Source organism: Meles meles, chromosome 7 (assembly GCF_922984935.1).
Source record: "Meles meles chromosome 7, mMelMel3.1 paternal haplotype, whole genome shotgun sequence".
NCBI lineage: Eukaryota > Metazoa > Chordata > Mammalia > Carnivora > Mustelidae > Meles > Meles meles.
Genome location: NC_060072.1, coordinates 67,571,480 through 67,588,043, shown reverse-complemented (window position 1 = coordinate 67,588,043; position 16,564 = coordinate 67,571,480). Strand labels below are relative to the sequence as shown.

General features: G+C 40.9%; 2 protein-coding genes across 7 annotated transcripts in view; both read left to right on the top strand.

Annotated features, from left to right (window-relative positions):
- Nucleotides 1-9,840, top strand: part of PPFIBP1 (PPFIA binding protein 1) — a 178,911-nt gene extending 169,071 nt beyond the window's left edge. For all 6 annotated transcript variants that reach the window (XM_046012035.1, XM_046012038.1, XM_046012037.1 and 3 more), the window contains 9 exons: nt 706-856; nt 1,538-1,649; nt 1,797-1,885; nt 3,448-3,570; nt 4,294-4,419; nt 5,001-5,189; nt 6,515-6,694; nt 7,399-7,464; nt 7,985-9,840. In XM_046012035.1, coding sequence (XP_045867991.1) covers nt 706-856; nt 1,538-1,649; nt 1,797-1,885; nt 3,448-3,570; nt 4,294-4,419; nt 5,001-5,189; nt 6,515-6,694; nt 7,399-7,464; nt 7,985-8,071 — 1,123 coding nt within the window. In that variant the 3' untranslated portion in view covers nt 8,072-9,840. The remainder of the gene's footprint in view (nt 1-705; nt 857-1,537; nt 1,650-1,796; nt 1,886-3,447; nt 3,571-4,293; nt 4,420-5,000; nt 5,190-6,514; nt 6,695-7,398; nt 7,465-7,984) is intronic.
- A 154-nt stretch (nt 9,841-9,994) lies between these two features.
- Nucleotides 9,995-14,024, top strand: REP15 (RAB15 effector protein). The gene has a single exon (XM_046012553.1). The coding sequence runs from the start codon at nt 10,756-10,758 to the stop codon at nt 11,464-11,466; it is 711 nt and encodes a 236-aa protein (XP_045868509.1). The 5' UTR covers nt 9,995-10,755; the 3' UTR covers nt 11,467-14,024.
- Nucleotides 14,025-16,564: the final 2,540 nt, after the last annotated feature.

The following is a 16,564-nucleotide window of genomic DNA, read 5'->3' as shown; positions in this document are numbered from 1 at the left end:
CCTACCCTCGCAGAAGACTGGGCGCAGGTTTCATCAAGGAGGAAACCCTGGCTTTCTTCAAACACATGCAGGTCTCATTTGCCGTGTGTTCTCTTTATACACAGTAGAGGATCTCCTTGTGCTGTTTAAAAAAAAAAAAAAAAAAAATTAAAAATAAAGTCTTATTTATCTACATATTTTTTTTTCCCAAAGAGGAACACGATTTACGGGTCAAAGTAGAAAATTTGACACAGAAATTGCTGTGATTACGTTTCCCTGTACTCAGTGATGGCATGTTGCTCTCTTCTCACTGATAACCATTTGGAGAGAAACCATAATTCTGCTACAGTTCAAGTTAGACTTGATTTCTCTCCATCTAACCTAGTGTTTTCTGTTTGGAAATTCAGTCTTCAAACCACATTGATTGAAACTAGTACAGCGACTTGACTTGTTGGTTCAACTTGCTTTTCTTCCATATGATATGTTTCTTGCTCAATCATATTGAATCTTTTGTGATTTCATTTGAAATGAAAGCTGTGGTCCTTTTGAGGTAACTTTCAATGACAGTACCACCTCCTCCAAACATGGACTGAAGAGTACGCTTTTCACGGTCAAATAGGGCATTAGTGGAAATTTCTACATTAATTCACTATAAGTTGGTCAACCTTGAGAAGCCACAGGGCTGCCTTGGAATTGTTCTTCACACAGTTGTTCGTTTTCTTATAGCGACTTGGATACGCCATTTGCCAGATGGACCAAGGAGCAGGTTTGCAATTGGCTTGTGGAACAGGGCTTGGGGTCCTACCTGAATTTGGGCAAGCACTGGATTGCATCTGGCCAAACACTTCTGCAGGCTTCTCAGCAAGATCTGGAGAAGGTAACTGCTTCTCTGTTTTGTTTAGACAATGGCTACTGAGAAAGAGAATATGAATGTAGAATTGTTTTATACTCCAGAAAGGGGAGTGGGGGGAGCCAGTCAGTACTCTTGAAAAACTTTGTGTTTTCTGCTTCACATTTTTTTTTTTAAAATTTAATCACATGGATTTAACAAGAAGGACCTGATCTTAATGATTCCTTATGAAACATGTAAGCCACTGGGCATTTTAATGAGAAATAATTGTAGAGACATAATAACTTAAGCTTGTATTTCTCAGAATCTTTGTGAGGCTTTAGCATTGGCCCAACTTCTCAGTGTAATGTATGCGATTCAACTTTACTTTGCAAAAAGGAAAAGGAAAGAGGCCTACATCTTGCATCAAATTGTTTAACATATTTCCTAATTGTTTAACCTTTTGTACAGAAGAGTAGAATTCCAGTCTTGCCGAGGAAGGAGCCTACTAGGGAATGGAGCATCCCACTAAACTAGTTGCTGTGGTCTTGGCTTTCTAGGGGCCTTTTCTTCAGCAACATTTCACCAGCCTGACTTGGCATGCTGGCTGAACAGGATTGTCAGGTCTTTAACACTGGCTTCGTTTGGGGGGAACTGGCATCTTTTGCCAGTGGCATCTAGCCCATAGTGACAGAATGGTAAAACCAGTGTTTCTGCTTATTATTTCAGGAACTTGGAATTAAGCATTCACTTCATCGAAAGAAGCTCCAGCTGGCACTGCAAGCCCTGGGGTCCGAAGAAGAAACCAACCATGGAAAGCTGGATTTCAACTGGGTCACTAGTAAGAGGTTTTAAATTCACTCATTCATGAAAGACTAAATGAATGAATGACTGACTGAATGAATAAATGAATGAAGCTGCTTTTTCTTTTGAATCACAAGTACAGGTGTTGCGTGGCTTACTAACAACACTGATTTCTCTCCTGTAGGGTGGTTGGATGACATTGGTCTCCCCCAGTACAAGACCCAGTTTGACGAAGGACGGGTGGATGGTCGAATGCTCCATTACATGACTGTTGTAAGTGATTTGCTCCTGGGAGTTGGGGAAGGGGATGTCAAATTGCTTTTCTCTGGAAAGACACAGAAATAGTGAGCAAAATACATTGTTTTCACAATGATTCCACCAGAGTTTCAGGGTGTCTTCACTTGAGAAGAGCCAGAAGAGTTTCTGTTGAGTTGAAGTCAGAGGATTTGGTGATTGCAGTACCGTTGGGAAATTTAAAACTTTGATTAGGGAGAGCTGAGTGAAGGGTATATGGAACTATCATCTCTCTTTGACAGCTCTTCGGTAAATTAAAATTACCTAAAAGATTTTTTTAGGGGCACCTGGGTGGCCCTAAATCTTTAAAAAAATATTTTTTTTAAAATCTAAAAAAAAGTATCTGTTTTGATTTAAAAGAAACGGCCCCTGCTTTTAAAAAAAATCTCTCAAGCTAAAATAATTTGCATTGTATTTATATTGTAATCATTATGTATTTAGATTTTTTTTAATCTGAAAAACTTTAGTTGAAACTGACCCACATGGAAATGTTTTGAATGGGTGTCTCAATCTTAGATTAAAATGTGTTGAATGCCTTCTAATTTATCATAAGGAAATGCCTTTAAGAAATTGATCCAGAAAAAATTCAGGAAATAATTTTGCTCAGTAGCTTTAAGAATTTAAGCTGATTGTCTAATATTTTTATTTAAAAACTATTTCTATAATAGATTATCACCTCCCCCCGCCCCCACCAACAAATGTGTTTATCAGTAAGGTGTGTCTAAAATGGGTATTTTTCTTGTTTTATTTTCTGGGTGTGTTTGGAAATAGACTGGTGCTTATCTTGACACTGCCCTCCACATCACCTTCTGAAATAATTTGTTTTGGTGTGTTTGGTATGTTTGAAATGTTCCCAATAACCACAGACTGAGGAAAGTTACACCTGGAAGGAATTGATGGTGATACATGTTGCTACTAATAACTTCTTCATGTCTCCTTTCTCTTTAACTCTGACCCAAACCTTCACATCGATCAACACAATTTTCCCAAAATTATTCACAGTCTCTGCTGGATAGAGCATAATAATCAAGAACTAGAGATTCCTTGAGGCTTGGGGAATACTATAACAGAGATACTTTTCTGATTTTCCCCCAAATGGTGATGTGCCTTAGGTTAGCAAACCCAGCTCTGCTGTCCTCACTGAATATCATGTGCTCTTAGCTCTTTGCTGTAGCACACCAAATCAAAGTGTGACCCAGCCGATTCCTTTCAAACTGTGTTCTACAGAGCTGTGGGGTCTCATGATCCTGTTTCAAAGTGTCTGGAAGAGAAACAGGTGAAACTTGGCTTCTGTTGATACAACATTAATTTTTTTGTTGTTTTTAATTTGGGGTCCTGGAGAGGATTTTGTTGGGAACAGGAAAAAAAGTGTTCTGTTACCAAATAAAGGGTTTGAAAATACAAGCGCTCAAGGCCTGTTGGTAGAGGGGTTTCTTAGTTTTACTTCTGTTTTCTGAAATTTCCCTGAGAAGGTCCTCCTGCTCTAGGCCAGCTCAGTGAGCTCCTCTTTTTGTTCTTTTTTTATTTTTATTTTTTTGCAGGATGACTTATTGTCTTTGAAGGTCGTGAGTGTGCTACACCATCTCAGTATCAAAAGAGCTATCCAGGTCCTGAGGATCAATAACTTTGAACCGAACTGTCTGCGGAGGCGGCCATCTGATGAGGTAGCACCTGAGGTTGAGATTCCTGCTGCATGCACTCCCCATGCACAGGACAGCTGTGCAGACAAAACAGACACACAAGTCTTCATGGGGCTGGCAGGGAAGGCTTCTGCCATCCTCAGAGCCTCAAGTCCAGCCTCATTACCTTCTCGGGCTTTATTTTCCTATATCCGTCCCATTGTGATGGCTCTACCTATGTAACCCCAAAGATTGTGTTTTAATTTCCCTCCATCCTTTTCTCGGGTGTCTTTTATTTTCCTGCCTCCTTAAGCCACAGAGTTAAATATCACTCTAGAGACTTGCTTTCCTAAAGCACTGCTTCATGAGTTTGTGAAAAAAGCTTAGAACACTGACACGGATGCCTCAAAACAAAATTGAGATTAGCAGACACCTTTTCACCTTTTCTATAAATACTTAGTGGGATGTCGAGTGAATTGTGCTCTGGAAGGCAGACTTTGTAGAAGGTGCAGTTTGAGTGTTTGGGATCCCACAGTTAATGACTGAAGCTCCTTTTATTTTGTTTTATTTTCTTCATAAAAAATAAAATGTTCCAGATTTCATTGTTTATGCCTCACACCCGGGGCTCCATGCAATACGTGCCCTCCTTAATACCCACCACCAGACTCACCCAACCCCCCGCCCCCTCCCCTCCAAAACCCTCCGTTTGTTTCTCAGAGCCCACAGTCTCTCATGACTGAAGCTTCTGGTGGTTGTTTGTTCTCACAGAACAGCGTCACCCCGTCTGAAGTTCAGCAGTGGACCAATCACCGGGTGATGGAGTGGCTGCGCTCCGTGGACTTGGCAGAATATGCCCCCAATCTCAGAGGCAGTGGTGTCCATGGTGGGCTCATGGTAAAACTCTCTTTGAATTGAAAACCTGACTTCTTCTCATTTTGTTTCCATCAGTCGAATGAGTTAGGATGTTATCGGTTTGCTTGTCATAATCCTAGCGTCATCAAACTGAACCCTCCTGTAACCATTTCTAGGGAGTCTTTACTTTCCGAGTATTTTTCCCCATATTTTTATTTGTATCATGTAGAGCTAGATCAGATTTCAATCCATTTCTTATTCATTGTCTCTTAAATCTTATGTGACATCTGGCCACCGGTTCTCATGTGATCCTGTTTTGAAACACCTGCCACATCCAGATTCTATTTCTGCACAGTGATGTAAGGAGTTGCCTTCCAAAGGCTCCACTTCGGGGAGCTACAAGCCCTAACTTTGGAATGCATGGAGGTCAGGGACAGCTCTACTTCTCACTAGCTTAAGCAAAATAAAGATACATAGTTTGAAGATCAAAGTCCACGCTCTGTCTCTCTGGGCTGTTGTGGGATCATTGGTGATGACTAAATGAAGGAGCTTTGCCAATTACAAAGTGCAGGGCAGACATGTATGATACACAGTGCCTTAAACGACTGTAATTTTTTTTATAGGTTCTAGAACCTCGTTTTAATGTAGAAACAATGGCTCAGTTACTGAACATCCCACCAAGTAAGACCCTCTTGCGAAGACATTTGGCCACTCATTTCAACCTTCTGATCGGGGCCGAGGCCCAGCACCAAAAGCGTGATGCCATGGAGTTACCAGATTATGTACTCCTGACAGCCACGGCCAAAGTGAAGGTTGGTTCAGGCTTTTGTCTTCTAATAACTGGTTAAAGCAAAAACTAAAGCTGGAGCTTGGTTTTGACCTGACTGTCCCATTTTCTGGAGTTTACTGAGTCTTGTGGATGGGTTAATGGTTTGTGCATCTTTAAGAGTAATTAAGAAAATGCATTTTTGCATGTGTCTTTCTGGGGGAACCTTTGCTCACATTGTTTGTTTGCTCACATTGTTCTAGAGTTAACAGTGATGAAGAGGATGACGTTGGCATGCAGTCAATGCATTGCCAATGCAGAGAGTCCATGACTTGGGCTCAAACATTGATTGTAGTTGTTCTATGGATAAATCCAGCAGAAGGGGAAGATTTCTCACACAGATTCAACTTGTCTGGCTTGCAATGAACCAATCTTGCAAGTTAGAAAAAGATACTTAAGAAATGATTCAAGGTAGACCAACAGAGAATGGCTGTTTCCAGATATACCCAGATTCATGGGTCATACCAAATTCAGATTACTTTTTTTTTCTTTTCAATCATTTCTCTGTGAACTCTTCTGAGTCTATTATCTCAACCAACTTAATGTGGAGATAGGGTTTATCAGCTGTTCTGCAAATTTGTACCAAGTTCTTTACATACATAGATATTTCTTTCTCTCTCTCTTTCTCTCTCTTTTACCTCCTCTACCTGCCTGACACTTTCTCATTAGCTCCCTTTCTCTCTCTCAAAAGATCTGCCAGATTTGAAACTTCTGAAAGACTGTTCTATTTAAATTCTCAACATCAGCCTGATCACCATCTGCTGAACAGATAGTCTCAGGGATTATGCAATGGCTAAGATGGAGTTTCTCTTCCAAGTATCACTAGAAATTCTCTCTCCAAACAAGCGAGGATTCCTTTAGCAACCTCAGTTCAGTTATGGAAGCATAGCAGGCATACAGGATAATCATAGCTTCCCCCTAAAAGAAAACACAGTTAGGACCATTCTCTTTTCCTGATCTGAGATGGGAAAACCTTACAAAACTGGATTCATCCCTGAGAAATATCATTGCATTAAGTCCTGTTTAATCAAAACTAAGGCTCTTGGCATTTTTTTGCTTATCACAGTGACTGCGCAGCTAGTTGGGGTGAATAAGGAGAACAGCTTAATCTTCTGAGATTCATAATCTGGATTATTTATTATATTTGGGCACATCAATCATACACACACAGGGTGCTTTTATTTTTGTCACCAATTTAATCATCCAGTTGCTTTTCTCTGTAAATGGAGTGAATAAGTGAATCATAAATATTCTCAATCCTCTGCCATATGAATTTTATTAAATCCCTGGGTGTTTGCTTTTCTTTTGAAGCCAAAGAAACTTACCTTCAGCAATTTTGGGAATCTGAGAAAGAAGAAACAGGAAGATGGGGAAGAATATGTTTGTCCAATGGAACTGGGACAGACATCAGGTAGTACCTCTAAGAAGGGATTTAAACCTGGATTGGACGTGCGCCTGTATGACGAAGATGACTTGGACCGGTTGGAGCAGGTAAAGGCAATAGGACATGCCTGTTTTCTTTCAAGTTCCTCCAGCCGTGAAACACTAAATGGAAACTTGCTGCACTGTGTCTACTAATCAGTTTTTTCTCTAATAGCTGAAAATAAAGATAATAGGAAAATAATAGTCAGTAGCTTCCCTGTTGCTTGCTATGTCCCGGGCAGTATCCTCAGCACCTAACATGTATCAGCTTTCATGGTGACGGTAAAACAGAGCCTTTTCATCCTCAGTGTAGGAGGAAGGAAACCGAGGCACAGAGAGGCTAAGTAACTTACCTGAGATAGAAGAGTGGCTCGAAGACCTGGGCTTCCAAGCTGCCAGGCTGGGCTGTTTACCGATGTTATACTATCGCTGAATTATGGAAATCTGTGTATTAAGTCAAGTGGAAATACACAGCTCATGTAGTCTTTTCAATGTGAAGTCCTGCATTTGAGTAATTGCCGCCTAGTCACCGATCCTTTGATGTTGTTGTTGATATCAGAGCATTAGGCTAGATGTGCTAGTAAAGGGTCATTTTGGCTCATTCTTAGCCTCTGGTTGCTGTAATGAAAGGAAGTATCTTCAGAAGTGTTCTGTTGCTTCCAGCCCATTTCGTATCACTTGCATTATTTCTTCTTTGACTTCTGCTCATTTTGCTGTCCTTTCTTTGAAATGATGCAAATGAGTAGGTCACGTGGTGGGTGTGTTCTTTACAGATGGAGGATTCAGAAGGTACGGTGAGACAGATAGGGGCGTTCTCTGAAGGCATCAACAATCTAACAGTAAGTCTGTAAAACGAAGTTAAAATGTTTTTCTAAAGGGGCGCCTGGCTGGCTCCATTGGTGGAATGTGCGATTCTTGATCCCTGGGGTTGTGACTTCAAGCCCCACGTTGGGGGTAGAGATTATTTAAAAATAAAATCTTTGGGCGCCTGGGTGGCTCAGTGGGTTAAGCCGCTGCCTTCGGCTCAGGTCATGATCTCAGGGTCCTGGGATCGAGTCCCGCATCGGGCTCTCTGCTCAGCGGCGAGCCTGCTTCCCTCTCTCTCTCTCTCTCTGCCTGCCTGTCTACTTGTGATCTCTCTCTGTCAAATAAATAAATAAAATCTTTAAAAATAAATAAATAAAAAATAAATAAATAAAAATAAAAAATAAAATCTTTAAAAATGAGAAGAAGATAAAAAAAAATATTATTCTAAAAAGATGTTTAAAATAACCCCAAAGGACTGCATGTTTTAATGGAGTGTGTGTCCTGCCGAGCTCCTGGCTTCCTGTTTCATGACCGCGTCTCCTTGTTTTCCAGCACATGTTAAAGGAGGACGACATGTTTCGGGATTTTGCCGCCCGTTCCCCCAGTGCCAGCATCACTGACGAGGACTCCAATGTTTAATCTGAGCACTTGGACGAGCATGAGGAGCCCCTCGGCTTTCCTCCACCTGATTTCTCAAACAACTCAAAAGAATCTAGAACAAGCAGCAGATTATATACGATTGATCATTCCATCTTCTCAGAAGTGGACACAGAGGGCTGGGTTGGGGTGGGGGGGGTGCGTATGCCTATTCCGAAGACGCCATGAAAAATGAAACACTGGTGAATGAGAGTATAGTGGTCTGTCCTCTATTTAATGTAAAAATCTGTGATATATTATATTTAAAGTTGCATTTAATATGCGTGTTTTACTGTAGCGTTTCCCGTTCCCGTTCAAGAATACGCAGGATCTGGGGACCAGGAAGCAGTGCGTGGATGATCTCGTCACGTCTGTCAGCGCAGGACATTACATGCTTTCAAAATCCGTATGTGGAATTTCCTCAAGTGTTCCGCATGCCCGCTAAATGCCAGCGGCCACCTCCACTTGCCTCTTCTTGTCCTATTTTATATATTTTTCTAAATACGTGTATATATTTAGTACATAGAAAATTGAACTTTTATTTTGTGACATACGGGAGATGATGAAAAGCAAATACAGTGCTCCAAACGGTCATATACCAGCTGGTCCTCGAAAGGTTGAGATGATCTCTCCTTCTCCACAACTGAATTTTAATGACATTAAAAATGATGTTAATATTGATCATCCCAACTAAATTAGGATATATGAAATACCCCTTCTCTGATGACACATCACCCAATTAATTGTTGAAGAGTTAAAAAAAAGTTTCAGCCTTCATCTTGGATCCTTTAGCCTCAAAAGGAAGAACACCAGGGACATTTGAATACTATTAACTCAAATGCATTCAGAAATTCCCCCCCAAATTTGTAGAAATTTCTGAAGAAACCAAACCAAAACAAAAACCTTCACAGTATTAAGCTGCTTATTTTTCTTCTTGTTGAGTATCTCATGACATCAAAATACTAACAATCTACCTACTGTTATTAATTGTATATTTCTCAGGCTATCAGTGGGTGGGATTTTGTTAAGCTGAATATGCATCTGAACATTTCGTCTCAAGAGTTCAGTAACACTGAGGCTGCACCATGAGTTAGAATGGCTATATTGTGATGAGAAAATGTAATTCATGTTTTTAGCCCAGGGCCCAGATGGCATTTATTTCTAAAGGAAATAGCTGTGGCAAAATCTTACTGTTTATCATTTTTTTTAGGGGTAGTCGAAAAAATATCCTATTTTTTATTCACTACTACATCACTTCCCACGAGAGCCAACATGGTAAAGACACGTTGTCACAAATTGGTGTGGGGAGAGGCAGTTCAGTATGTGCCCATATATTTGCTTTAAATTCTGTTTGAATATCAGTGGTGTGATCTTGCAAGTTCTTAGCAGGTTACCAAGCTTTTCAACAAGGGCCTGTAATACCAAATTACTGTTTATTTGTGGCTAAAATGATCTGATGCTAATAATAATCCTTTGCTCTCTATTATTCGTTGTCTGGTAACTGTATTGGACTCTTACATTATTAGTATTTTTTTTTTAATGTGAACATATGTCACCATTTGAACAACAATTTTTTACTCAAACCTGGTTAAAAAAAAAATATGCCAGAAGACTGTTAGAGATGCCAAATATTCTTTATTCAGGGCAGTGTAACATATGATGATACGTGATAAAGTTAAATTTTTTTTTTGACGAGATATATTTTATTTACAAAACATTGTGCACTGCTGGTTTTACCATATGAAAAGAAATAAAGTCAGTTGATAATTGTCTCGGGTTTTTTTTTTTTGTTTTTTTTTTTTTTTAAAGATTTTATTTATTTATTTGACAGAGAGAAATCACAAGAGAGGCAGGCAGAGAGAGAGGAAGGGAAGCAGGGTCTCTGCCGAGCAGAGAGCCCGATGCGGGACTCGATCCCAGGACCCTGAGATCATGACCTGAGCTGAAGGCAGAGGCTTTAACCCACTGAGCCACCCAGGTGTCCCTTGTCTCCTGTTTTTATGCTCTGTGACTTTATTTTCTTTTGTGCAGAATACCCAGTAGGCTTTATTTCTGACCTATTAGAACAGTGACACAGATGCTTTATCATTTGCAAACTCCCATAAATTTCATGGGGGAGGGCTATAGCATATATTGACAGATAGAAATTTGAGGGCTCTGAGGAATTTCTTTACAGAAGGAAATAGGCAGCTGGACTGGGTGGGGTGTAAGGAATCCCAGCAGAGGGGTTATTAGAAAAGCAAAGGGAAATGACTCGCCATCAAAGTTGAAGAAGTTCGTTTTAGAAGGAGATGTATGTTTCTTTAAAGAACTAAATACTGTCTTTAAGTAAAATTTGAAAAGCAGAAACCTATCTTGGAAGAGATTGCCCAATATTAGAAGTGGAGTGAACATCGCTAGAGAAGAACAGATGTTTTGGTGAGAGTTAATCATCTCTAACTTAATAAACCAGCAGGAATGTGTGAATACAACACACCTCATTGGCAAACAGACCGGGCATGTTTGTTTAGCTGTGTGTCTATGTGCTCAGCTACGCCACGTCAATGCTGAGTCGGAAAACTGGGACTGCGTTACCAGACATGACTTCACAGTAGAACACTGTAAAACTTCTACTCTGAAGAAGTCATTCTGCATGAGCTTCATACGTTCGATCTCTGGAAGCAGTATTGATCAGGTGTAGAGGAAATATGGGGCAAAACTCATCACAACAGTTGCCTCCAACGGACAACAAAGAGGTTTCCGGCGTCTGTGAGGTTGTCAGCGAGGCTATAGTCCATGCAGCTCGGAAAGTGAGGGAGTATCTTGGATTCGAAGATCCTCTGAGCAATCTGTGCCCAGCTTCCAACACTCTGAACGAGATCTTCTTAATCCACTTCATCACTTTCTGCCAAGATAAGGGAGTGGACGAATGGCTCACCACCACCAAGATGACCAAGCACCAAGCTGTACTGTTCGGGGCAGACTGGATTTGGACCTTCTGGGGAGCTGACAGACAGATCAGGCTTCAGCTGGCAGTGCAAACTCTGCAGATGTCTTCCCTTCCTCCTGTGGCATCTCAGCCCTGTGACATCTCCCCTCCAGAATCCAGGGCAGAGGGGTCTTCCGGGAAGAGAAGTCGATTTGATAAGCTGGAAGAATTCTGTCACTTGATAGGAGATGATTGTCTGGGCCTGTTTATCATTTTTGGGGTGCCAGGTAAGCCCAAAGACATCAGAGGAGTGGTCCTGGACAGTGTCAAAAGTGAGACCATGCGGGACCAGCTGCCAGGACGGAAGGCCGTAGCACAGTTTGTACTGGAAACGGAAGAGTGTGTCTCCATCAGAAAGCTGCTGGGGAACTGTCTGAGTAAGAAAGATGGGCTGAGAGAGGTGGGCAAGGTTTATATTAGCATCCTCTGAACTGGATGTGGGCAAAGAGACTGTAAGGCAAAAAGGAAAAAGTATTTTAGTGAGCTCATCCACACGCATCATCCCAGCATGGGATTTTTTTTTTTTCTACCCACCCTCTATTGCAAGAAAATAATCACCTGTGTCAAAGCATATAATGTCATGACAACAGAGAGGAAAAAACCCTGCTCATATTGCAGGGAAAATTTATTCAATAATAAAAATGAGAGGAGAGAATAAAGTCAGCCTTGAAGTTTGATTTGCTAAGAAAAAGTCTTTGTTTAATTGTTTAATAAGTCTAGAACTGTAAAGTGTAAAATGTGTTTTTACTGCTCGGGTGGAAGGTGGCAGGGTGGGGGATAAGCTGGTCCGTGAGACTACAGAATAGGTTTAATTACATTAACACCAGTTTTGATTCAGGACTCCTAAACAAAACCTCATTCCCCTCTCTTCCTATATGCTCTGCCCTTGATCCCATCTCCTCCCCAGCTGCTTTCTCTGTGCCACAGAGACTCTTGGTAGGATTCACTTTGGGACTTGCTGGCATGTCCACTTTCCCTATGTGTTAAACACAGTGACCCCTGAGGCACCTGGGTGGCTCAGATGATTAAGCATCTGCACATCAGCTCAGGTCATGATCACCAGGGTCCTGGAATTGAGACCCACATCAGGCTCCCCGCTTCTGCCTCTCCCTCTACTACTCTGTCTGCTTGTGCTCTCTCACCCACTCTGTCAAATAAATAAAATATTTAAAATAAATAAACACAGTGACCCTTTAGCAATACCTCGTAATGATGATTAACATGTATCCACTTATAAAAAGCATCTTTGCTTAAAAGCCTGTGTGGAATTGTAACAGTACTATAAGGGAGGAAAACTAAGTGAAGCAAAAAGTGCTTAAGAATGTAAATGAAAGGGGCGCCTGGGTGGCTCAGTGGTTTAAGCCGCTGCCTTCGGCTCGGGTCATGATCTCGGAGTCCTGGGATCGAGTCCCGCATTGGGCTCTCTGCTTGGCAGGGAGCCTGCTTCCCTCTCACTCTCTCTGCCTGCCTCTCTGCCCACTTGTGATCTCTCTCTGTCAAATAAGTAAATAAAATCTTTAAAAAAAAAAAAAAAAGAATGTAAATGAAAGATTCATTCACATGATTGGTAAATGCCTAGTTTTATGTTAGGTGCTGTCCTACACCCTTCCAATCCAGCAGTAAGAAAGTCCCTACTCTTGGCAATTTCTCTTTTAATGATGGAAGACTGACAAATGACAAATATATGATCATATAAAATGCATCTTAAAAATGTATCTGGTGTTATGTGAAAATAAAGCACGGATAAAGGGATAGAGAGTGAAGGAGGTACTACTTTATATGGGATTTAGGTTAAGGAAGACCTCTGAGAAGGGATAATTGACCAGAGGTCTGAATGAAAAGGGAGCGCATTAGTTCAGATAGATCTGGGAAAGAATGTTCTAGGCTTAGAGCGCTGCAAAGGCAAAGAGCCTGAAATGGGAGCAGAGTCAATGTGTGTAAAGCAAAGCAGAGGCGGCCGGTGTGAATAGAGTCCAGGGAGCCCGGGAGAGAGTGATAGGAGTCGAAATTGAAGTAGCCTGCAAATAAAACAAGCAAATCACACTTGTGAGGACCCAATTTTATTGTGAGTGATAAAGGAACAGACAGACATGCCTTGATCAGGCTTACACTTAAAAAAAAAAATCTCACTTGGGCGCCTGGGTGGCTCAGTTGGCTAAGCCACTGCCTTCGACTCAGGTCATGATCCCGGAGAACTGGGATGGAGTCCCACATTGGGCTCCCAGTCTGCAGGGAGTCTGCTTCTCCCTCTGACCTCTTCCCCTCTCATACTCTCTCTCACTCTCTCTCTCTCAAATAAGTCTTGAAAAAAACAAAACCTCACTTGATTACTGGGTGGCGACTGGGTTGTAAGGTGGAAAGAGTGAAATCAGAGCCCATGGGAGCAGCTGGGAAGCTGTTATAAGAGAGAAAAGGGTGGCCTGGATCAAAGAGGTCAAGAGGATGGGTGGAGAAGTCAGATCTACGAAGAGTTGAAGGTAAAGCATACAGTGTTTGCTGATGATTGGATGAAGGGATGAAATCTATCACAATTAATGCTACATTTCCAAGCATCTTAAATATTAAGGATGCAAGGGAAGAAATAAAGGCACACACTTTGAATGAGCCTGGAAGCTACCCTGACACCCAATTAGTGTTTCCTTGGCATATGCGGACCCTATCTGCAGCAATGCTGTGTCGAGGAAACTATCAAGGTGGTTAGGGTAGTAAAAACAACATTCAGCTTGACATCAGATGTGGGTTTGAGTTGAATTATCTTAAGAGCAGAGTCTGGCAACTTAAATCTTCATTTTCTTATCTGTAAATGGGGATGAGTTCAATTAATTAGAAGGAGATGATGCTTGTGATAACATTTTTCCATACTAAATTATAAGCTAACAATAATTTTGGGAACTCTAGTACAAATTGTAAATACTCATGTTCTAAACAACTGGAAGATATAAATCAAAGACTTGCCATGTCTTTTTTTCATGAAAATAAAAATGTGAAGCTTTTGCTGATTTAAAAAATACTGTACTTTTAAAAAATCTGCATTCTGCTGTAAAGAAGTGTGGAAATACAGCAAGTTAAGCCTTCAGGAGTCTCACCCCCTCTCTCCATACCCACTCTCTCCAGTTTGCTGGAGAGTTAACATTAAGAATATTGATTAATTGGGATGCCTGGGTGGCTCAGCTGGTTGGATGACGGCCTTCGGCTCAGGTCATGGTCCCGGAGTCCCGGGATTGAGTCCCGCATCGGGCTCCCAGCTCCACGGGGAGTCTGCTTCTCCCTCTGACCTTCTCCTCGCTCATGCTCTTTCTCACTGTCTCTCTCTCAAATAAATAAAATCTTTTTAAAAAAAATATTGATTAATTAACAATTCTGCTTAATTAAGAATTTGCTTAATTAAGAATTTTGCTATTAACTAAGAAGAAGTTTTGAAGAAGTTTTTTTTTCTTCTTCTTTTATTAAGCAAAAAATCAGTTTCAGTGTAACAGACAGTATTATAAATATTAAAATGTTAGTTAATTTATAGCTTAATACAGACCCAGCATTCTAACTAATGTGGATTAGCTCATTTAATTCCAGTCCCATAACACCTATTTTAAGATAAGAATAGTTTTTAAAATGTTAAAAATTAATTTAAAAATGTGTTGTAGTTAGGGATTAAATTATAGTCTAATTTCAAGATATGTTTCCTAATATACTATGCTACCATAATGTATCAATGTGTTACAGTATATCTCTTGTTTAAATAATTATACTAAAAGTAGCTCTCTGACAGAAAGTCACTGGATTAATCTGGGTTTTAGATATAATAAAACCCCATTATAAAAATCCCTAATATTTAAAATTATTCCACACAGCACTGGCTACATAATTTGTGGAGCCATAATTTGGTCAAGAAAGCTGAACAAAAAGTGTTTATCGTAAGTGAGCAACTGCACTTTTAAGAACTCTTCCAACTGAAAAATTATGTAATTCTTAGTAACTCCTAGGTACATGTGTTACTGTTTACACTGCATGAAACATATTATTGCCTGCTGACAGGATTGCAAATGAGTTCTTTTAATTCAGAATGAACCTTATTGTATTTGATATCTGGGAAAACAGTAAGTATTTTTCTAGCTCCTCTAACTCTGGTCATATCTGTCCACTAATGTCTTAGGGAGATAATAAGACAAAAAGAAAACACAGGAAGGCAGGGTGAGGACATGAGTCTCAACTTCCTGCTCAGAAACTGAGAGATCCCTGAATATAAAGTAATTCTGTAAAGATTCATACTTCTTCTGTCCCTAAATTTGTATGGTATAGGTCTTGTAATTCACTGTACTAGAACATACAAACTGGAGAGAGCAAAAATCACAGCTGTATTGACCATGAGCTTAATTCCAATGACCACCATTTATTTATTTATTTATTTATTTATTTATTTATTTATTTAAGATTTTACTTATTTGGGGGTGCCTGGGTGGCTCAGTGGGTTAAGCCTCTGCCTTCGGCTCAGGTCATGATCCCAGGGTCCTGGGATCGAGTCCCGCATCGGGCTCTCTGCTCAGCAGGGAGCCTGCTTCCCTCTCTCTCTCTGCCTACTTGTGATCTCTGTCAAATAAATAAATAAAATGTTAAAAAAAAATTTTTACTTATTTGACAGAGAGAGATCACAAGTAGGCAGAGAGAGAGAGAGAAGCAGGCTTCCTGCTGAGCAGAGAGCCCAATGCGGGGCTTGATCCCAGGACCCTGGGATCATGACCTGAGCCAAAGGCAGACGCTTAACCCACTGAGCCACCCAGGTGCCCCATGACCACCATTTATATTCTGCCTTCTGCAACATAACTACTTAATCACAACAGCCCCTGAGGAAGAGCTTACGGTTCCATTTTCCATGAAACTGAAGCTCAGAGATGTTAGGTAGATTTTCCCCAGAACCAGAGCCTGGATTCAAACCCCATACCCATCTGACTAAAAGGCTGTACTTTTAATCTTAAAAATAGAGGAGAGGGTAGCTCACCATGTGAAGACAGAAGCAGGGATTGGAGCCATGAATCTACAAGCTAAGAATTGTCTGCAAACCACCAAAAGTGAAGAGAGAGGCATAAACAAATTCTCTCTCAGAACTTCCAGAAGGAACTGTTAAAACTGTCAATTATTGGGGCGCCTGGGTGGCTCAGTGGGTTAAAGCCTCTGCCTTTCGCTCGGGTCATGATCCCAGGGTGCTGGGATCGAGTCCCACATCGGGCTCTCTGCTTGGCAGGGAGCCTGCTTCCTCCTCTCTCTCTCTCTGCCTGCCTCTCTGCCTACTTGTGATCTCTGTCAAATAAATAAATAAAATCTTTAAAAAAAAACCTGTCAATTATTTTACCATCAAAAATGGGTTTACTACGGATTAGCAGAGACTTGCAGTTCGGGACATGAATGCTACAGCAAAACCATTGGCAAGTATGGAGAACAAAGGAGAAGACTGCTTTGTTACAAAGAAGGGAGCTGGGAGGGGCTGTTACGGATGAAAAGTCCTAGGGAGTAAACTGGGAGTTTGAGGCATGCTGCCT